The sequence below is a fragment of the Camelus dromedarius genome, chromosome 24 (genome assembly GCF_036321535.1).
Source record: "Camelus dromedarius isolate mCamDro1 chromosome 24, mCamDro1.pat, whole genome shotgun sequence".
NCBI classification, from domain to species: domain Eukaryota; kingdom Metazoa; phylum Chordata; class Mammalia; order Artiodactyla; family Camelidae; genus Camelus; species Camelus dromedarius.
Window position 1 is genome coordinate 30,583,593 of NC_087459.1, and position 22,441 is coordinate 30,606,033.

Here is a 22,441-nt window from a genome sequence, read left to right on the forward strand (position 1 = left end):
ATATGTGGAACCTAAAAAAAAAAAAAGAAAAAGATGAACTTATTTACAAAACTGAAACAGACTCACATAGAAAACAACTTCTGGTTACCAGGGGGAGAAGGGGGTAGGAAGGGATAAATTGGGAATTCAAGGTGTGCAGATACTAATGTATGTAAGATGAACAAGTTCATACTGTATAGCACAGGGAAATACATTCAACATCTTGTAGTAACTTTTGGTGAAGAAGAACATGAAAATGAATGTATGTGTGTTTATGTATGACTGAAGCATTATGCTGTACACCAGAAAATTGACATAACATTGTAAACTGTATTTCAATTAAAAAATACAAATGTACCCCCAAAATTGTATAAACCATTTAAGAATCTATAATAAAAAATTAATTTAATAATCTATAATAAAAAATTAATGTAAAGAAAACTTGCTATGATCTTTTCCACAAAACTTTTAGAAAAAACCCACATTATTCTGATACAACTATATGAAAACACTTCAAATTAGTTTAGCATTTGATGTTAAATAGGGAATTCTGTATTCTTTGCAATTGGCTGAAAATTTATATACTTGCAATTTACAAAACAAAGGAAACAGAACAGTTGATGAGTCATGGGAAGTTCCATCCCAAAGAAGCAGACTGAGTTTAAAACAAAAAAAGGTGGTGGTGGGGAGCGGAGAAGGTGTTGACTAGAAAACTGTTCCCATTCTAAAACAGCTAGATGTGTCATCTCACTTCCCAACCCATCAGTGACCCCCAAACTGAACGTCCACTATCAGGGCTTTAATCGGGCAATCAAGATGGTGTCCTTTCAGACCGGCTGGAGATGGTTTTTTCACAAGGCCTCTTCACAAGGCCTCTGTGAGCACCCCCCAAGGATCACAGTACACCATCTCATTATAGCCCGGGAGGAGAGTGCGTTGACTTCCAACCTAACTTTACATTCTGCTTCCACTCTTCTGAGTCAGTTACAGGAAGTCAGCATCAGTAATAAAGACAAGGTGAACCCAGACTACACACATAAAATAAGACATTTATTATGCTAAAGAACAGGTTTTATTTTTCATTTCCCCAAAACACTAAAATAGTACACGGCATAGTGATTTAGCACACAATAGAAACTGATATATGCAATCAATCATTCCGAAAATGGTTAGGTCTTCCTTTGGGACTCCTTAAAAACTTATGCCCTTAAGTACCTTTTATCAAAGTTATGAACACACAACAAAAGGACTTATCTCAGAAAAATCCTAGGGTAAGAGATACCTCAACTCCTAGAAACAGGAGACCTCCTGTATGGGAAATACTTGATTTGCCTGTAACTAAGCACACAGGTAGTCTCAAGCTCATTTTTACTTTGTGTAACAGTCCCAGGGTTCCTAACTTGAGAAAAGGCGATCTAAAGGTAAGGTTAATATTGCAACTTTCACCGTAGGGCCTCCATTTAAATTGCATTTCAAGTGGAAGGAAAGAGATGTGAGAAAAGAAATCAAATTTTGCCAACCAAAATTATTCTACAAAATGCAGAAGTGGTAACAGCTTACCATCAACTCAGCCTGGCTTAGAGCAAGTACACAGGGGTTGATTTTACAAGCATCTGCTTCCATGAGCTGGTCAGAGACAGTCTGGAGAGGCAGCATCTGGGACAGTAGCCCTTTAGAATGGGTGCTGAAGGTATATTCAAAACTTTCCATTAAATCTTTAGGTTCTAGTCTGATATTTATATAGGATCTAGTAATATTCTCCTTGAAACAGTTTCCCAATCTTGAATGCCTTCCAAGCACAATTTAAAACTCAAAACTCAAAAATTTACTTCTGTTATCAACCAGCTTTCCATGAGTTTAAATTCCACTTACTTTAAGTCTGTCTGGTCCTACAAACCAAAGCAGGAGCTTCATGGCTGCACCATTTGCATCCAGACTTAATGCAAAAGAAATCATTCTAGGACAACTTTTAAAATTAGTCTATTTTTATTGTTCTGCCTGTACCTTAACTATGGCACAACATGTCTGCTAATTCAAAAGCTTGTCAAGCCAGTGATGCCAGTGTTACCTGCAGATCATCAGAGGTACTTTTCATACGTGAAAGCACTTTCTTGTATTCTACTGTTTGCTCTGAAAACACGGGCTTTGAATGGCCAGGGAAAACACATTTTGTCTCATCATTCAAGACTATCTGGGGATGGGCGTGCAGCAGCAGAGACAGGACGGAACGCAGGCAAGATGGCTCCAATTCAGAGTCTAGCCTCTCCAGAAAAGCGCCTGGCAGTTCATCCTCAGAAATCCCCATTTCTGACCGCTTCTGATAGCACGCTGGTCCTGAATCCCAAGGTGCTCCTTTGTGGTCCCGCCCTCTGTGGCTGTCGGTGGCCCTGGGCCCTCCTCCCAGCCAGTCCCTCCCCTGAGCTTCCCTGCCACCACAGAGCACCCCAGCAAAATGCTCTTCTGCAGAAGCAAAGGGCAGATCCACAGTCTTGCTCTGAGCAGCTGCTGCAGCGAGATTTCTTCGTACTGATTCTTGCAAAAGTGGAAGTGTGCTGTTACCATCGTGAAGCAAGAGGCTGACCTCACTCAGACCATTTTTCATTTCCGATGATAACTCCTCATTGTGTGAATTTCCATTTACATCAACCGCAGGCTTATTCATCCAGGAAGTTACATCCGATGGGCAAGGGCTCTCCTTCCACTTTCTCTTCAGTCCATACAACAGCTGGTCTGCATTGTCGCCCGCTCCCTTCTCTTGTGTGAGGTGGGCGGTCAGAGTCCCTCTTCTATCCCTCATGCTGTGTGTTCTCTGATGCCCTGAGCCCAAGGACACGCCTGTCAGTCCACGGGAAGCCTTCAATGGATCTCAATATGCACCTGGAAAACATCGCCAAGTTAAAGTGTTATAATGAAGATAGGGTCTTAAGAGAGTCCACGCACACCAGGTACTTCCCAACAAATACGAAGACTTCTTTAACAGTTTCCAGCACCAAGGAGTCCTACGTTTTGATAGAAAACAGGTTACCAACCTACCAATCAGAAATCATAACAAAAAGGAAAATACTTTACTAATGCAGTGTTTCCTAAAAATGCTTTAAAATAATAAAGACGTGCATTCTGAGGCTCTGCACTTTTCATGACAACACAGTTAGTTATTTGTGCAGGTTTAAGAAAAATCTGTCTTCCCTTTAACCAGGATAAACTGGATGACTCAACTAGGCACCCAAGGCCTTGCTGGAAGTGTCCTACTTGAGAATGATTCTCAGTGACTCAAGCAGGAGGAATCACTTTAAAGGAATCAAGGGCGAATTTCCTCATGGATCTGATACCCACAAAGCCCTCCCAGGAAAACCAGCCTGGAGGGCTCCTGGCATCCAAGGTTCCAGCCTCAGAGTGGGACAGAAGATCAGGGCTCATTAGGGATCTCAGCAAATTCTGGAGCCTGCATAAGAGAACAACTCACCCAAATTTCTTTGTACTGGATGTAAAAACGTGGCCGAGAAAGCTGCTTGGGCTTAGCTCCCCACTCTCAGACTAGCAAATAGAGGCTTTGAAAAGCTCAATCTGAGAGTCCACAAGAAAACTTCTGGACAGACGCTGATCTGCAACCTCACCAGCTGTTCAAGAGTAAACTGGCCCATCCGCTCAGCACTCCTGCCGCGCCTGCAACCTACTGAGATCAGCCTTTTTTCTGTGACCAAGAATAATCTTTCTGTGACATTATGCTCCAAATGGGAAGATAGCAGGATAAACTGTGAAAGGCTTTGAGATGGACAAAAACCCAACATTCTTCGGTGAGCTGTCCAGCACATCCTTTGTGTTTCCCGATTCTGCAGGCTCCATACCTTTGTCTTTGCTATTTCACAAGTCTAGGTTGTAGAAAACTTAAGAGGAAGGCAAGTGATTTCCTGTCCAAAGATACGGAAATTAATTTTGTTCAGAGGAATACAACTGATTACTGCCCTGTGGATACTGACCAGTTTTTTATCTGTACGTAAATTCACTTTAGCCTTCCTAATCACATGTGTTTTGTCTAAATTCTCCTTCAAACTGATGACTTTAAAAAGTCTCTGACACCTGTTCCTTTGGAAAAAAAAAAAAGCACACCCGAGAACATCGATGAACGGAAATTTTAAAAATACATAAATTGTACTCAGCAACTTTTCTAAGAGGCTAGCCTAAGGAACAGTACTCTAACTAATATGCAGTAACTCTTTTTGTAGGAGGAGGATGGAAATAAGAATATGGGTAAAAGACAGCTGACAGCTCATCTCCCACAGTAAGACAAACACAAAGTCAAAAACTGAAAAGTCAAGAAGCAACAATCCAAGTGCGCAATTTCGAAACAGAGAAGTAAACACAAGAGGACCAGCCGTAGCTGCAAGTGGTTGGCTAGATGGAGAAACGGGAGGCAGGAAACTGCTGTTTTTCTTAACGAATTTTGTGGAACCAGGAAGACTCATCAGGTTATATGACTGCATAAGCCTAAGTTTTTTAAAATTTAAAGAGAGTACACTGGGAAGAAAATAAAGCAAATAAGTATTATTGGAGGCTGAAGAGAAAGCAAAGAGGGCTAAGGGATGGGGCCGTGGAGCCAACCAGGGGCCGACAGTGTGAGGCAAGGAGCTTGGACTTCACTCGGCAGGTGACGGAGAGCCACTGAGCAATTTTTAGCCTGGAAATGATGGCTAGATTTGCATTTTAGATTAATTCCTCTGGCTGCAGTATGGTGGCTTGACTGGAAAGGAATCACACTAAACACACCAATCGGAAGGCTATTCCGATAGTGCAGGGAGAACAAGAAGTCAGCCTGTGAGAGTGAAGAGCAGGGAGAAACTGAAGTATCTTCTTAAAGCTGGTGACTGACTAGATGGAGAAAAGGCTGAGATGCCCCGTAGGTCTCCACCCTTTCAATTCTCGGTAACTTGAAGGCATTATTAACTGAAGCCAGGGAGGAGCAGCAGGTCTGGAGGGAGGTTAAGGCACTCGGACTGGACATGGAGAGTCTGCCAGCGGGGCTCTGGCAAGCAAATGGATTAGTAGTCTTTAGCTCGAGAGAGATGTCAGAGCTGGTCACCTGGATTCAGAAGTCACTGGCTTTTGGGAGGCAGATAAAACGATGGCCCTGGTATAACATGTCAAGAAAGAAGACAAAGATGGCAAGGTACAGAAGGCCAGGTTCCCCAAGATTTAAAGATTAGATGGGCGAGGAGCTCACCAGAGCTACCAAGGAGGAAGATTCAAAGCACCTCAGGAAAATTCAGGGTCGTAGATGCCAACTGCATTGAGTGCTTCAAAAGGAGGGTGGTTAGGTATGTTTCTTCCACAACTAAGTTAGCTACAAGTAAACTCTGAAGAACTCTTCATACAGTCAGTGGTCATTAAAATGGGGTGACCCCACCTCAAGGAGTGTGGGAAAAAATACCAGAACATCTTTGCCTAGTTCATTTTTATCTTGTCCCACTTTTAACTTTTCCTGTTTTGTAATATATGCCATATTTTGGTAGAGCAAAATGCATAGTCTATAAACAAGTGTATATATATACATGTATATATCCGTGGAGCATGCGTGAAACTTTTTATCTGTACAAGTGTGACCATTACTCTATATAAACCACTGACACAAATATATTTGAGCAGTATAAAGCAATATGCAAACATAAGGTGCAATTTTTTTTTAAATTGAGGTATAACTGACATATTTTAGAGTTTCAGGTATACAACACAGTGATTCAATTTTTGTACCTGTTGCAAAATGATCACCACAGTTACATCAACATCCATTACCCAGAAATTGAAATAAACGCTTTCAAAGTTCACCAAGTCAAATCTAATTAACATCTCTTGACAATTCTCTCAAACTAACTTTCCAAAGCATATTATTTTAAACCTTACACCTATTTTACTGATCTGAAATGTACTAGGAATGAACATTTTCCTAAAATGGAAGTATTTGTAAATATATTTCACATACATATCAGAACAGGATTTCTTAAAAATAGTTCTTAAGAAAAACAGGTCACTTAATATGGGCCAATTCTCAGGAAAATCAGTTTATAACCACTTTTATTATGTCCTTGTCCAAGGACTTAGCACCATTCAGAAACATAAAGTATTGCCAGAATTGTGTTAAAATATTTTAAATAAGATATCATTAATGTAACCACACGTTCAATAATAATAATCATGTATTTAATAATGAGAGAATAAATTATATACTAAAGATCTTCTAGTTCTTTGGTAAATTCAGTAATAAACTATGTATTTAATTCTCTTGACAAACATACTTCAGGAGGCTGGTGAAATATTTTGGCTATGAGCCCTCAACTAAGTTGACTCTTCTGATATTAGACTGTTACACACATAACTTATATTTTGAGAGCCAGAAATAACCTTCAAGTAATTTCTAAACATGCAGTCATTTGGGAACTATGTTTTGTGGTTTATTCTCATTATAGAGTACCAAATGAAGTATGCATAATTATACAATTAACTGGCCTTGGCCGCAGCTCTCTCATCATCTCCCACCCCTCAGCCCCCATATTAAGTCTACAAAGTAATAAGCATAAATTATGGCAAATCAACTTATCCAACAAAAATGAGATCCCCCCCCTCACCCTGCCCCAACCTAAGGAGGGAAGTCTATTTTGCAGTTCAAGAGAGTATGACTTAGGAAAAATCAAGTGCAGGACTGGGCGTAAATTCCCAAACTTACTCCCTACTGCCAGAGCAGGTGATGTGTGCAGGGAAATGAGGTTGTCTGGGCAAGTCCCCGATCCTGGGCAGACAGGAGTCCTCGCCAGCTGGGGGCGGCTTACCCGCCTGCTGCATGACAATAGCCTGACCCAGTTAGGCAGCTGCTGCCCTCTTGGACTGCAGTCACCTTACCTTCCCCAACCTGAGCTATTCATGGCCTCAGGGACGTGATGGTCTGGATACCACTGCTCTGGAAACTAAAAATATCCTGGCCTCTATGCTGCTGAAAGCCAGCTGGCAAGGCTCTATTCCCAAAGGGGACCGGGGTAGGGGTGACACAGCTGAACGAGCAGAGGCTGCCCAGCCAGGGTGGATGATGATGGGCTTGGAGTGGGGTCCTGCCTGTGATGACCCACAAACGTGCTCCAAGGACACCTGGCTTCCCAGCTTTTTTTTTTTTTAAAGTATAGTTGATTTATACTATCATATTAACTTCAGGTGTACAGCATAGTGATTCGGTACCTTTACGGATTACAATGCATTAAAAGCTACTACAAGACAATGGCTCTAATTCCTTGTGCTGTACAATATATCCTTGTTGCTTATCTACTTTATACACAGCAGTTTGCATCTGGCAATCCCATAGCCCTAATTTGCACCCTCTTTGGGACCGCTAGTCTGTTTCTGTTCTGCACATACACTCATCTGTATTATTTCTTAGCTTCCACACAGAAGTGGCAGCACACATTCACAGGTTTCAGATGTGAACATCACTGGACCTTAACCATCGCTGAGCTCACGGCTAAAACAATGAGACTGAGGAGGCGGCTGAAAAAAATTCCTCAGGTTGCTACACAGCTTAGAGGGTGAGAAATAGGCAAGAATCAGTCACCTCTGCATTGAACTGAGTCATAACCACAGGAAACACACCAAACGCACGAAGTTCCCGTTGCCAACCACTCGGTGCGCCCACATCACACCCGCGCTCTAAGCCAGCTGTGCACCTCTGGCAGGCCACCACCCTGATCCCTCCCTCGGCTCACTGACAGGTGAGGAGGGCGAGCCTAGCTAGGCTGTATCCTCTTTCCTTGGGATTCTGTGAGGACTCAGTGTGTGGCCGCACCTGCTGTGTTCTCTGACCAGCGTCCCAGAGCATCCAACAAACAGCTCATTATCATGATCATCAAGAGTGTTTTAGGGAACCAGTGACAAAACGCTGCTGAGGGGTTGGTAACAAAGAGAACAGAGAAGTGACCACTGGATGGCAACACAGAATGGCCTAAACACAGACCAGCACCTCTTGGGGATGAGGGACAGAGGCCGAGGCCTGGAAGTGGATGGGAGCACCCAGGGGCACCATGGCACTGCCAGAGAAAGCGCACAGGGCAACAAGCTCAGGGGAGGGCATGTTGGCGGTAACTCTAAAACTACTACAAATGAGTATAACCTTTCCTCTGGGATTCTACACCTATGATTTTTGGCTGCAGATTCAGTCAGCATGTGTTCACTGAGCCCCCACCCTAAGCCAGGCACTGATCTAGGCGCTGGTATCAGGACCAAGCAGACAAAAAGGGCTCTGTCTTCTTGAAGCTCACTTTCCAGTGAACATCCGTACAAGAATAGAGATATCATATACACAAGGGTTTTCAGGGCAGTTCTGTTTGAAGAGAGGTCGGTTTGGATCAATATCATACACCCTTACACCAGGATAAACTGACGCTTTACATTTAAAAGTAAAACATGACGTAAATTTATTCACCAGAATAAATTACAGGTGAATTCCTTATACCCTTAGAGTTGGGAAGGCCTTTCTAACCATGACAAAACCCAGAAGTCAGAAAAGATTGTTAAATCTGATTACATAAAAGTAAACTTCAGTATGGCCAAAAACAAAAAAAAAAGCTCACCATAAGTAAAAATTACACTAACTGGAAAAAAGTTTCAACTCTTAGCACAGACTCTTACCTAACAGATACAAAGCTCCAAGAAACCCACCAACAACCCATGTGAAAAATGGGCGAAGAACATGGATAGTTCACCAAAAAAGAGATGCAAATAGCCTCTCTCTCACACTACCTCGCCCTTTAAGGCAGGCAAGCCTGTTGGCTCAAACAGCAAAACACACCCACAAAGCAACCACCTCCCATCGCCTCCCCCGCTGCCACTGGACCACCAGCGCTTCTCTCCTGTTGCTCTAAGGGTGTCCCTGCTCCCACTCACCACTCTTACAGTCAAGTAAGAGTGACCTTGTTGAAATGGTTAAATGCAGAGTTACCATGTGACACAGCAATTTCAGTCCTAGGTATACAACCAAGAGAAATGAAAGCGTATGTCCACACAAAACCTATACAGGCACACCTCGCTTTACTGTGTTTCACAGATAATTATGCTTTTTACAGACTGAAGGTTTATGGCAACCCTGAGTTGAGCAAGAATATTAGTGCCATTTTTCCAACAGCATTTGCTCACTTCTTGTTCTGTGTCACATTTTGGTAATTCTTGCAATAGTTCACTTTTTCATTATTATTACATTTAGTATGGTGACCTGTGATCAGTGATCTTTGATGTTACTATTCCAAAAATAATTATGACTCACTGGAGGCTCAGATAATGATTAGTATTTTTTAGGAATAAGGCATTTTTAAATTAAGGCACGTACATTTCTTAGACATAATGCTATTGCACACTTAGGAGACTACAGTACAACATAAGTATAACTTTCATATGCACTGGGAAACGAAAAATTTGTTGACTCCCTTCGCTGCGACACCCGTCTTATTGCTGTGGTCTGGAACCAAACCCGCAGAACCTTAGGTGTGCCTGTCTGTGGATGTGCGTAGCATTACTCAGAACAGCCAAAAAGTAAGAACAACCCAAATGTCCGAATGATGGACATAAAAGAAGAGACTAAGGAAATTACAGATGGGAAGAGACTAAGGCATGGCAACTAAATGCATTCTGGCGTCCCAGGACAGAAAAAATACATTGGTGGAAAAAACTGGTGAAATCCAAATCGTATTGTACCAATGTTAATTTCTTAGCTTTGATAATTACACCCTGGTCAGGTAAGATGTTAACATTAGAGGAAGTTGGGTGAAGGGTCTATGGGAACTCTCTACACTATTTTTGCAACCTTTCTGTAAGTCAAATTACTTCAAAGTAAAAACTGAGCAACAAACCAAAAAGTGATCCATTCTCACTGGGATTTATTTAAAATACTCCAGTGTTGGGTGGTTAGATGGACGCTGAGCAGGAGTGGGGGGGTGGATAAAACAAGATTAGCAAAGAGTTAATCCTTATGAAAAAGGGGTGATGGATACATGGGGTTCATCATACTACAGTTGGCCCTCCACATCCAAGAGTTCCCCATCTGAGGATTCAACTAAGAGGGAATCGAAATATTTGGGAACAAAATTTCCAGAAAGTTCCAAAAAGCAAAACTTGAATTTGCTGCATACTGGCAACTATTTACATAGCACTTACATTGTATTTACATAGCATTTACATGTGTTAGGTATTTAAAGTAACCTAGTGATGATTTAAAGTACAAGGGAGGAAGTGCGCAAGTTACATGCAAACACGACACAATTTTATATAAGGGGCTTGAGCATCCATGGATTTTGATATCTGTGGGGGTCCTGGAACCAACCCCTTGTGGATACCAAGGGACAACTGTACTCTATTTTTGTGTATATTTGAATACTCAAATAATAAAAGTTTTTTTAAAAATGATCCTTTATAAAAGCCAATCAGATGAGGGCACATCTCACTGAAATATTTCCCATTTCACTCAGAGTAAGCCAAAGTCTTTAAAAATGTACAAACCACTAGCCCCTGTCCTCTCCCCTCCCCCAATTTGTTATTGTGATCATATAAAAACAAAATTAAGACTAGGCACTTAGTGTATGTATGTTTCTATGTGACTGAAGTATTGTGCTGTACACCAAGAATTGACACAACATTATAAACTGACTGTACTTCAATAAAAATACATTAAAAAAAAAAGACTAGGCACTTAGAAACTTTTATGGCAACTTAACATTGCCACAACATTCAAGAGCATGATCACTTTTCTAGTACTTTTTAAAAAACTGCAGTAACATATACATAAAATTTACCATCCATCACCACCACCCATCTCCAGAACTTTTTCATCATCCCAAACTGAAACTGTATCTCCATTAAACAGTCCCTGGCAACCACCTTCTACATTCTGTCTCAATGAATAATGTCCTCAAAATATATCCGAGTTGTAGAAGGTATCAGAACTTTATTCCTTTCCAAAGCTGAATATTCCACTGTATGTGTATTCTGTTTACCCTGGTCTGCTGATGGACCCTTGGGTTGTGTCTACCTTTTGGCTATTGTCAGTATCAGTATGGACATTGGAATACGAGTGCCTGAGTCCCTGTTTTCAAATCTCTGGGATATATACCAAATTGGAATTGCTAAATCATATCATGATTCTACGATTCTATGCTTAACTTTTTGCAGATCTGTCAAATGGGTTTCTATAGCAGCTGCACCATTTAACATTCTCACCAACAGTGCACAAGGGTTCTAATTCTTCCACATCCATGCCATTTCCCTGCCTCCCCATAACAGGAATCCTAATGGGTGTGCAGTGGTAACTCACTGTGGTTTTGATTTGCAGTTTCCTAACTTTCCCCCCTAGCACTGTATTTTACTGCCTCCCTGGCTGAGAAGGGGTGTCCTGGGGCAGTGAGAGCTGGGTAAGGGGAATGTTTCTCAACCTGTGTAGCTGGGCTCAGATTTGGAGCTGGAGTGGTTAGTGGAGGATCTTGGAGACTGAGCCTGGCTTGAGGGTCCCTGGGTCTGGTTGGGGATTCTACGAGAAATAAGTGGTCACTCATCCTTCAGGCCTGAGTGTCCCTGGAGTGGGACAGAGAGAGCTGGGAGGGGCTGTGAGAGTCTCAGGGAGAGATGACCAGGTGGGTGTGAAAGCCCAGAGGCAGGAGGAACCTCTGTCTGCATCCTGCAGGACTGGTATGGCGTGGGCATGGAGCCTGGTCACCAGGGCCCCTCCTCCTCTGGTCATCCTATGGGGCCAGGAGGTTCTTATGTGTCTCAGGTCCTCACCATAGTTGGTGGCTTAGCTGCCCACAAACATGTTCCAAATGCCCATCCTTTCAGGGTTTACTGGTCATTTCTGTATCTTCTTTGGAGAAATGTCTATTCAAGTCCTTTGCCAATTTTTGGACTGGATTTTTTGTTGTCGTTGAGCTGTAAGAGTTCTTTATATATTTTGGATATTAATCCTTGTCAGATAATATGGTTTGCAAATACAGTTGGCCCTTGAACAACTCAGGTTAGGGGCATCAACCTTCTGAGCAGCTGAAAATCTGAGTATAACTTTATAGTTAGCCCTCCCTAGACATGGTTCCTCCATCTCTGTGGTTTCACACCTGAGGATTCAACCAACCACAGATCATGTAATATTAGTATTAACACTGAGAAAAAAAATCTGCGCACTTCAAACCCCTGTTCTTCAAGGGTCAACCATACTTCCTCCCATTCTGTGAGTTGCCTTTTTCACTCTTGATAGTGTCCTCTAATGCACAAAAGTCTAATATTCACAAAGTCCAATTGATCTTTTTCTTTTGTTGCCCGTTCTTTTGGCAAGAAATCACTGCCAAATCCAGTATCATGAAGATGTCCTCCTACGTTCTCTTGTAAAAGTTTCATAGTTTTGGTTCTTACGTTTAAAAGCAACTAATTTTCACTGGATCTTACAAACCTATCGGGAGGTACTATGGTCTGAATGTCTGTAACCCCCCCAAAATTCATATGCTGAAACCCTAGCCTCCAAAGATGATGGTTTTAGGAAGCGAATGAAACTATATTTTTAAGAAAGAGACCCCACAGAGATCCCCAGCCCCTTCTGCCACGTGAGGACACGGCAAGAAGACACCAGCTGTGAACCAGGAGGGCCCTCGTTAGAGCCTGACCGTGCTACTGCCTTGATCTGGGACTTCTCAGCCCACAGAACTGGGAGAAATAATGTCTGTTGTTTGTAAGCCATCTAGACTGTCTCCACAGATCATTCAAGGAGTGATGCCCAGGGTGTCTCTTGAGTTGGTGCTGTTCCTTGGTCCTAGAATGCTTCTCCCCCATCTAGGTATTGACAAGCATACTTATGAAAAAAAATTTTTAATGGGATAATACCACTTAGATGGTTTTTAAGCTTTTTTTTTTTTCACTTTACACACGTTGGGTATCTTTTAACATTAGTACATTGAGACCTAACTCATACACTTTAGTATCTACTCGAACCATTATATTGAAAATTATTTGTAAGACTTTAAAAACTTGAGTCAAAGATACAGGTGTTCACTGTACTATTTTTTCAAATTTTATATAGGTTTAAAATTTTTCAAAACCTATTTCAACCTACTTATAAAGTTTGAAATGTTTTAAAAAGTTTATGAAAACCCATGATTAATGCATTTCCCTGAAAATCAGGGATTCCATTGTATTTTTTCCCCTACATGTTTAGAATTTCCCATCTCAAAGTATATAGCTGTTCAATATCCCAGAAGCCAGACTTTTTTTTCTGTTTTCAGAATAAACTCCAAAGTTTAACTGAGCTCATGCTTTTGACTTTGCCTCTTAAGTTTTTTCAGAGCTTCTAAGCCTTTATGAATAGTCTATAAACTCCTCCAACTTTCTTCCAGGAGTTTGATGTAGATCAAGCAACAAAATAAAACTCACTTCAAACAACAGCCGACCCTGGGAACAGGGTCTTGTGGTCTTTACTACTTTTTGAAATTGTCTGGACAAAAGATCATTTCAACTGGTCAAAGCCAACATCCTTTCAAAGTCTATATGACAGCACGTGAGCCTCTCAGGCCCAATCTCCTGCTGCCTCCTTCCTCACTGACCAGCCTCCCACTGTTCTGGGACACACTGGGCTGGTACCAGCTGCAAGGCTTCTCTACATGAAACCACTCTTCCAACCCAGACATCTCCTTGGCTAAAGGCCTCATCTCCTCCAAGTTTTGCCAATCAATGACGCCCACTCTGACTGCTCTTTTCAGAATAGCACCCAGCTTTCTGAGCCCTCCCTGCATTGCCGAACTTTTTATCTGATTGGATGAAATGAATATAAATTTTCAAGTGATGAGTGAACATTAAGACATACGGAGCTATGGATTTACAAAGTCATTCAGAGATAGGAGACTAGGAAAGAACAGTTAGAAACAAAACAGGGAGAGGGGCCGCAGTGGGGAAGTCAAGAAAGGTTCTTGGCCTGGTCAGCACAGGGTGGTGTGGCTGGCGGCACAGAAAGCCAAGGACACAGCCTGGTTTGACAACTATCCTCCATCTTCACGATGCCATCTTCTCTAACTGTTCTTTTTTAGGCCCTCTCTTTTAATAGTTATAAGAATCTAGGTGACCTAGGGCTAAGATACTTGATTCTTTGTTGTTGTAGGCATAACTTGCTCAATTACAGCAGGTACTCAGTACAAGTTTTTATTTTCCTTTTACTACACATAGTATTTGGTATTCTTTTTTTTTAACTGCCTTGTATTTCAGATTATATAAAAATAAGATGCTAATGGCTCTAGGAGATTAAGGCTTGACTGCATTTTTTAAAATCATAACCCTTCTCAGTTTACAAAGCCCTTTTGCATCTATTTTCTCATTTAGTCACCTTTCAAACTGAGGAGGAGGTATCAACCTCCCTAAAATGCCTGGCTACCCTAAGGACAAATGATTTGGGAGTCTTGAGTAAACATCTGGAAAACAGAATCCTTTATTCCTTATTACTCACAAAACAGACTCCAAGAGAGGATGGAACAGAGTGTTCGGAGTAAGCAGGTGCCGATGGGTCGGGCTGTCCCCTCACTCTGATTCTACTCCCTGCTGCACATCCCTTTACCAGAGGCCAGGATAATTACACCTTCAAATCAGGTACATTAGTGATTTTCCACCAATGAACAGAAACTCTCAACCTGCAGGGACATTTAAAGTAGCAGATGTAAATATCACAGTAAAGAGACACCCTTCCTCCCACTCCAGCCCTCTCAGCATGTGACATGGCTGCTGCTGCCCTTGATCCAAGCCCAAGATCAAACCTAAAATCCTTACGCGGTTCTTTGACAGCCCTCCCTGCAAGATGCTTGACAACCACCTTGTCTGTGTCCCCTCACCCCCCCAATCACCCCTGAACTGATCAAAGAAGCCCGTACTCTACCGCCAGAGCCTTTAGCTCCTACGATTCTCTCAAGTTGTGCTGTACCTGGACAATTACTTGACATCAAGTCCACCAAGTCACCGGTTACAGGCTTGGGGCTCGTGTATCCAGTGCTCCCACCATTCTTATCATAGAGTCAATTTCCTGTCTCCAAAATGCCCTTACCCTCAATCATTACAGAGCAAATTCCTTGTTATGAAATTTGTATTTGAATAACCTTTGCAGAGATAACCTTACTGCCTTACAAACAACTGAGAGATCTGGAAACCCTAATCATCATCATAGGAAAGGAGCCCTTCACTCCTCACTGATATGAAACAAACAAGTCTTCAGCACTCTTGCAGTGAAGTGAGCAAGTGATCAATCACAAAAGACCTTTCTGAAATGAGAACCCAGGAATGAGAACGTACCAGCATTCAGAAGCCAAGAAACAGCAGTCAAGGTGGAAAGAACAGCAAGTGCAAATGCCCAGGGGCAGGAAGGAGCTCAGTGCACACAAACAGTAGACAGGACAATGTGAGAAATAACAAGCAAGGAGCAAGCCAGGCAAGAGGTTAGAAAGGTGGACAGAAGTCAGATGTGCAGGATAAAAACATGTGAACTGCACTCCATATACAATGGGAAGCAGTTTTGTTTTTGGCTCTTGTGAGAAACAACATGATCTGATTTCTATTTTTAAAAGACTTCTCTAACAGCCCTGTGGAGAATAGGTGGAAACTACTCCAATAGTCCAGGTAAGTGATCATAACAGCTTGGACTAGAGAAGTGGTCTCAATTAGGTTAAGTGGACAAATGAGAAAGGTGATTTTTTTTAATAGTATAAAACTGGGTATTTTCAACATCGTGTACTAGATTTTTCTCTTATAGTCATTTTTATGATTTTATAGATGACTGCAAATTATAAATTTTAACTCTATAACAGACATTTTCAAAGTAGAAACTGGGGGTCAAATATGGCCTGCAGACATATTTTGTTTTGCCAACAAAGTTTACTTTTGTTGATTTGACATTTAAAAATGAGGATTTCCAATTTCTCATGGAAATCACTAGATCTGGCAAACAACAGTCAGGTAGCAGTAAGTGGTTAGAGCACAGGCCTAACCACTGGTCTACCCCAGTCCCCACTCCCAGTACCCTTTACTCATTGATACCACCTACTGGAAAAGACATCACCGTTTTCTACTCCTTTAGTCTGGTACCACTTAAGGATGCCACAGCCCTTGTTCACAGAACAGTATCTCAATTTGGACCTTGAAATAGAGGGGCATTTTATCATAACTCACCTTAACACAATGTTGATCAACAGCTGGTTTTTAAGTTTTATGTGGCCTGCCATCACCAGTGAGAGGCACCCAAAACCTGACGGTCCAGGCATCTGAACAATTATATTCTAATACAACCAAATCGGGGGAAAAAAGGAAAACACCTGCTGGGTCTCAATACTGCATGATTCAACCGCTCAGGTTTCCTCATTTTGCACACCAGGGAAGCAACACAAGTACTGTCAAGACTGTAAGCTCTCAGAGGGCAGGAACTTGTCCATCCATCATAGAGCCTGCGCCCAGCACATAACAAGCACTCTGTAATGTATAAGTGGAATCCAAGGGGCACTTAGCCATCTATGACACACTCGGAAAGTAGTAATTCTCAATCTGACGACTATCCATTACAGTAGAAAAAGGCGTCTGGAATTTGAGGGATGTAGAAATGTCAGTAATTTACAGCCAAGTTGTTCTCCAAGGCGCTTGGCGGGTGGGGTACTATTTCACACCTGAATTGTTTCGGACCTCTGGACCTTTGCCCCTCTACTTCTTCCACCTCGTTTTCCCTCATCTTCACCCCCACTCCTTTCATTCCCCGGCCAGGATAAATAAGAAACATCTATCAGAACACTGGTTAATGTTAATTAACCTAAGTTTCAAGGGTAATTTTCTTCAAAGTTTTGTAAAGTTTAGGGACTAGAAAAGTCAACCACGAACCCTACTTACCCCCAACCAGGCTCAACAACTTTTAATTTTCTGGGCAAAATTTCCTCTTCAGGGCGAGGGCCTTTCGAGCCGGTGGCAGCACCCACCAGCCTCGCCCCGGAACCCACGCCCCAGCTGTAGGCCCACACCGGAGGCAAGCCCCTCCACGCCCCCTACCCCGCCTCGTCTGCGGAACAGGGTAACAATAGCCTCAGAGGATTCTTCTCCCGTGGGGTTGCGGGAGAAACGCAGGGCGTTTGGCATACATTCAGCATCCAGCTTGGCAGCAACTTCACCGTCCTGGGCGAGGTGGGCCGGGCGTTCAGAGAGGGTCAGAGGAGAGGGGCCGGGCGGGCGCGGCTCACCCACCTGCAGGCGGACGTTGAGCATCATGGAAGCCACGATGTAGAGGTAGGGGAAGTTGATGCGCAACCGCCAGGCCAGGTCGAAGAAGATAAGCAGCGTGCGGGTCAGCCCCTTGCAGAAGACCCCATAGGAGCGGGCGGCGGCCGAGCGCGAGAGCCGGACAGCCAGGCCCGACAGAGCCGCCGCCATATAGACAGGCGCCCGCCGCGCACCGACCGGCTGCGGACTCCGGCCGCCCGGCGCTCCGAAGCCCGCCCGCCCTCTCGGTGCCGCGACGCCCCCGGGCCTCCGCCCCGGCCGCTGGCCCGCGCTGAGGGAGCGAAGGCGGCGGCGGCGAGGCCGGCGGGCGGGCGGGCCGCGGGGAGGGGAGTCCGCGCGTCACGCTAGAGGAAGCGCCTCCGCTAGCCGCCGCCTAGCCCCAAGCCCGGCCGCACGGCCTGACGTCACAATGCCCGCGCCGCGCTTGCGTGCCCGGGCCTCGCCCCCCGGCCCCGACCAGGCTCCGCCCCCAGTCACCTTCCCAGGTGAGATGCGCATGCGTGGACTAGGTGGCGCGGAGAGGCCGGGTGATGCGCTGTCTCCGTCTGCCCCCTAATGGTAAGCGAGAAGATAAAAACAGGGAGAAGGTGAAAGGTGGGTTTTCGTTGGAGGGTCGAGCAATAACGCAAAAGTACTTAATGCTGCTAAACTTTAAAATTATTAGAATAGCAAATTTTGTGTTTTGTGTGACTTACCACAATTAAAAAAGAAACAAAGGGAAGCGCCTTGGGGCCAATAGGCAGAACTTTCTCCTCATGTGGATTAGTGTCGACTTACATATAGTGTAATCTTTTAATAATTATATTAATTAAAGCCTCTGATATAAAAAGTAAAAATATTGAAACTTCCAAAACGTCTATTGTTCTGGGGTTTTGAGGGGATTTTTTAAACTTTATTTATTTATGTATTTTACAATACCATTATTTGAATTAAAGTATAGTTGATGTACAATATTATGTTTGAGGGGATTTTTTTTTGATAGTGATTTTTTACATTCTTACTTAAGCATATAGATTTTTATTAAAGGTTTGCGTGGCGTTAAGATACACACCTCGTTTCTCGTTTCAGATAAAGTATTTCATGTTATTACTTATGCCTACCCAAGACAAAGTTTGGAAATGTGGTACAGGTGGAAAATTTTTTAATTGGTTAAATGAAAAGCAAGTCTTAAGTCCTTTAAAAGAGAGACAGTAGAAAGGAACAGGGTAAGAATGGATTTAAATGTATTTAAACTTTAAAACCCTTTGCCTCAAAATGGATTTGTGATACTCATTTTAAAAATTCTCTATCCTGAAATGAATTCATATTCACAATCTTTTTTAAAAAATCTTCATTTTATCTGCCTATAATGCAAAGGGGAAAAGTATAAACTACATAAAACATTTCTAGTATTGTTATTATGACTATGATTTATTTAGTGTTATCATTTTTCTTTATATGTCTACTGTATAAAAAGAATTGTACTTTTTTTAAACAAGATTTTTATTAGTGAAGTAAAAAAAAAGTAGTGAAAGATATTACACTCCTGAGAATTGGGAGCAGGCCAATCCAAGAGAGGAAAAATGGCCAAGAACTATACTTTCTGATATTCTGTAACACTATATTTACTACCCACTGCGTTTCAGGCTTTGGGCCAAGAAATAGATATTTGAAGGTTTTTAGTTTTTGGCTAGTTTTATTATTGAAATATTTTTTCAAATAATTTGCACAACCTTTAATTTCCCCTACTTTTCCAGCATTACATTTTGCTGCATATATCACTGACATTAAAAAAATCTCACCTTTTTGTGATCCATGTTTTCCTTTCAGTGCTGTGGGTGCTATCTTTGCGGCCTGGAGAACACATGCTGCTGAATGACCGTTGTTTTTCAAACCGTGCCCTCCCAAAGCAGAATGAACACTTCCTTACACAGTACTTAGGAAAATAAAATTTAAACACTAGGGGTCTTCAATGGAAAATTTGCCAAAAGACACAAAATCACTCTGACAATGTGAGAACAGGTTTGGAGATCAGCTAAATTTATTCTCAGGCCTTTGAAGATTTTCACGGGTGGGGAATTGGCAAGCCTGTTTATTAGAGCTATGTTGAAAGACCAGATGGGCTTTGGCTATGTGAGATATGTATATATCTCCTCCCTGGTTACTCATTCTTTGTCTCTAAATGCCATTAAGGTGTGGAGGCATTTTTAACAAGCTATTTGGTTGCCATAAACAATGGCAAACAAAATTACCATAAAGCTTAACTGAGCAACGTAAGAAGCCTGTTGTAGTTAGACATAGTAAGAGGTCAAAGAGAACACACAGAAACCCTGACGAGATTTGAGGTTTACCGTGTATTGAGGTTAACCAGTTCTGTGCTACAGAGGAGGCTGGTAAATTAGTCTAGCCTCGTGGCTTTGCATTTAACTCAGCCCCAATTTTCTGGCATCCCTGGGAAGACATTCTGCTAATTTTAATTTGAGAAACAGACAGAACTAATTATAAGTCAGTGTGAAAAATATTTTCATCGAGGTACAAAAAAATTATGAGAGGAAGGAAGAGAAAAGAGGCAGGGGCAAATAGGAAAATAATTTTATTTATTAACAATTGATCATCAGGTTCTGGGTGGTTTGCCTATGATCTTCCCTCCTGCCGTCAGGGCAGCGTCTCGGGTGAGGGAAGAGTAAAGCCTCTTTTCTTCTCAGCACGACCTGGTGAGAAAAGCACCAGCAAGCCTGGTTCCGGGTCCAGCACGTTCTCGAGGTTCTGTGACCTGGTTCTGTAAAATGAGGGTAAAGACATCTATCCTATAGTATAGTTGTGAGAAATGGATGCGATCAGGGATGCACAGCACCTGGCACATCCTCACCAGGTAGAGGACACCCAAAAAGCAGTAGCTATTTGCATACTCAGAGCCTTTGAGTCCTTCGGATGCACGTTCAGTGGATCCATTAATAATCATTATAATTAATAATGTTCAACTCTGGTTCACAGGCACCCCGAGGAGAGGATGGACACAAATGATCCCAAATGGTGGTCAGAAGTCATTTCTAGTCCTTTGCTCATTCCCATGGAGACCTGGAAAGGTGGGATAGATTTCAACACAGGAGGGAGCTGAGCTGCCGTTTTGAGAAAATGTGTTTCCAGCCTCATGCTAAAGCGTTCTTTCCAGGCACGTGACATTTATTTCAACAGATCGAGGGCAACATGAGTTGTTGAATCAGTACTAGCATGGAGCATTCTCAAGTGGAACAAGGAAGGGGGACAAAAGTGTTCATAGAATGTCACTGTTTAGACATAGTAAACAAACTTATGGTTACTGGGGGGGTAGGGGTGGGAAGGGATAAATTGGGAGTTTGAGACTTGCAAATATTAACTACTATATATAAAATAAGATGAAAAATAAGTTTCTTCTGTATAGCGCAGAGAACTATATTCAATATCTTGTAGTAACCTACAATGAAAAAGAATATGAAAAGGAGTATATGTATGTATATGTATGACTGAAACATTATGCTGCATGCCAGAAATTGACATAACATTGTAAATTGAATATACTTCAACTAAAAAAAAGAATACCACTGCTTAGTAAAGAAAGAAGGAGGAGTACATACACCTGTACATGTAAATATACATATATTCTAAAATATATACCTATTTACGGGGAGGGGCCTCTTGTTTATTCTTTAAATAAAAGGACAAACCATAAATTTGTTTTAAAGTGGGTTAAAACACTTTAGTGAGAGGGAGGGACCAGGGCCAAGGACATGGAGATAAAAGCTATACTTCTCTGAATATGCTTTGTGTTGTAGAATGTGTGTTTGGAACCATGTGAATATTTTACACAGTTATAACACAAAATTAAAAAGAAAAACTTTTAAACCTTCAAAACCAAAAGCAAAATGAAACAGATGAACCTGTGTATCCAGTTGGTGGCATCACACACACAGAGAAGCTGTTCCCTGAAACGTCATAACTGCAATTTGACTGTACACAAAAAATAAAAAACTGAGATAAACTCCTAAACTGTTTTCAATAATCATGTTGTTAGTGGTGGCTTTGCTATTGCTATTCTGAAATGTGTATGTATGTATTGTAATATGTTACTGTTATTGAGAACAGAGAGTTCTGGTGTGGGAGAAAGGATTTGCCCATGTAAGTTTGGTGAGTTTAAATAAAATACTATAATTCTGAATTTAAATTGAAGGTATGGTATGAATTCCTATGTATTTATCTTAGAAATGTGAATGTGTATGTAACCAAGCAGGATCCTATGGGGCCTTCCCAGCACAGACCCCTCGCATGTCCGCTACCTGCCTCTTGTTTGTGGAAAAGCTTTAGCCTCCAAGACCTTCCCCAAGTTCCAAAGAGCAAATTGAATCAGAGAAGTGAGGAAATGCAGAAGCAAAGAAAAATAGTCAAGCAAGATAAAAGAGTCAAGGACCTTTAATTCCTCCTCAGGGGCAGTAGATAATATCTTGAACCATATCTTTGAGCCATTTTGCAGATACTGAAATCCCCACCAGGTGGAAGAAGTTAACTGCATGCTGACCACAAGCACATAGACCCAAGACTGGTTGAAACCCGGGGTTGGTAATGTTGACTCCCGATTACCTCTCCTCCAACCAGTCTGGGGCACGCAGTGTACAAAATAAGCCTGAAATTTCCTGTCACACCAGACAGCAAGGGAATTCTCAGAGATGCTAGGGTTGTGCCAGAAAGACTCGGGAGCCAACTTAAAAAGGTTCTCACTGGTCAAAAATGGGACCATTTGAGCGCCATATGGGATAATAACTACAATGGAATGAAACATACCAAATATGGGCAAATCCGTGAGTTCATCATGGTATCTGTATTCGCCTCCTAGCGCTGCTGTATTCAGTTAATACGAGGCAGCTTAAAACGAGAGAAATTTATTCTCACAGTTTGGAGGCTGTGAGTGTAAAATCAAGGTGTTGTCTGGGCCACGTTCCCTCTAAGGCTCCAGGGGAGAACCAATCCTTCCTTGCCTTCTCCAGCTTCTAGAGGTTGCCGGGAATCCTGGCCTCCCTGGGTTTGTAGCTGCGTCACTCCGGTCTCTGCCTCTGTCGTCACACGGCCAGCTTTCCCGTGTGCGTCCTCTCCTGTTCTTATAAGGACGCCCAACAGTCATGGGATGTGGGGCCCTCCCTGCTCTAGTGAGGCCTCATCTTTCATT

The 22,441-nt window shown here is 42.4% G+C and overlaps 2 protein-coding genes across 2 annotated transcripts; both read right to left on the reverse strand.

Moving 5' to 3' along the window:
- Positions 1 to 1,008: 1,008 nt before the first annotated feature.
- FAM220A (family with sequence similarity 220 member A) lies at positions 1,009 to 2,776 on the reverse strand. The gene is given in 1 exon segment (XM_064478711.1): positions 1,009 to 2,776. A coding segment is annotated over 1 exon segment (792 nt). The 3' UTR covers positions 1,009 to 1,984.
- On the reverse strand, positions 1,009 to 17,515 carry SMIM10L3 (small integral membrane protein 10 like 3). Its single transcript, XM_010992211.3, has 2 exons — positions 17,230 to 17,515; positions 1,009 to 2,856 (listed from the first exon to the last, which is right to left on the reverse strand). The coding sequence occupies exons 1-2, from the start codon at positions 17,413 to 17,415 to the stop codon at positions 2,836 to 2,838; spliced, it is 207 nt and encodes a 68-aa protein (XP_010990513.3). The 5' UTR covers positions 17,416 to 17,515; the 3' UTR covers positions 1,009 to 2,835.
- Between the last annotated feature and the right edge of the window lie 4,926 nt (positions 17,516 to 22,441).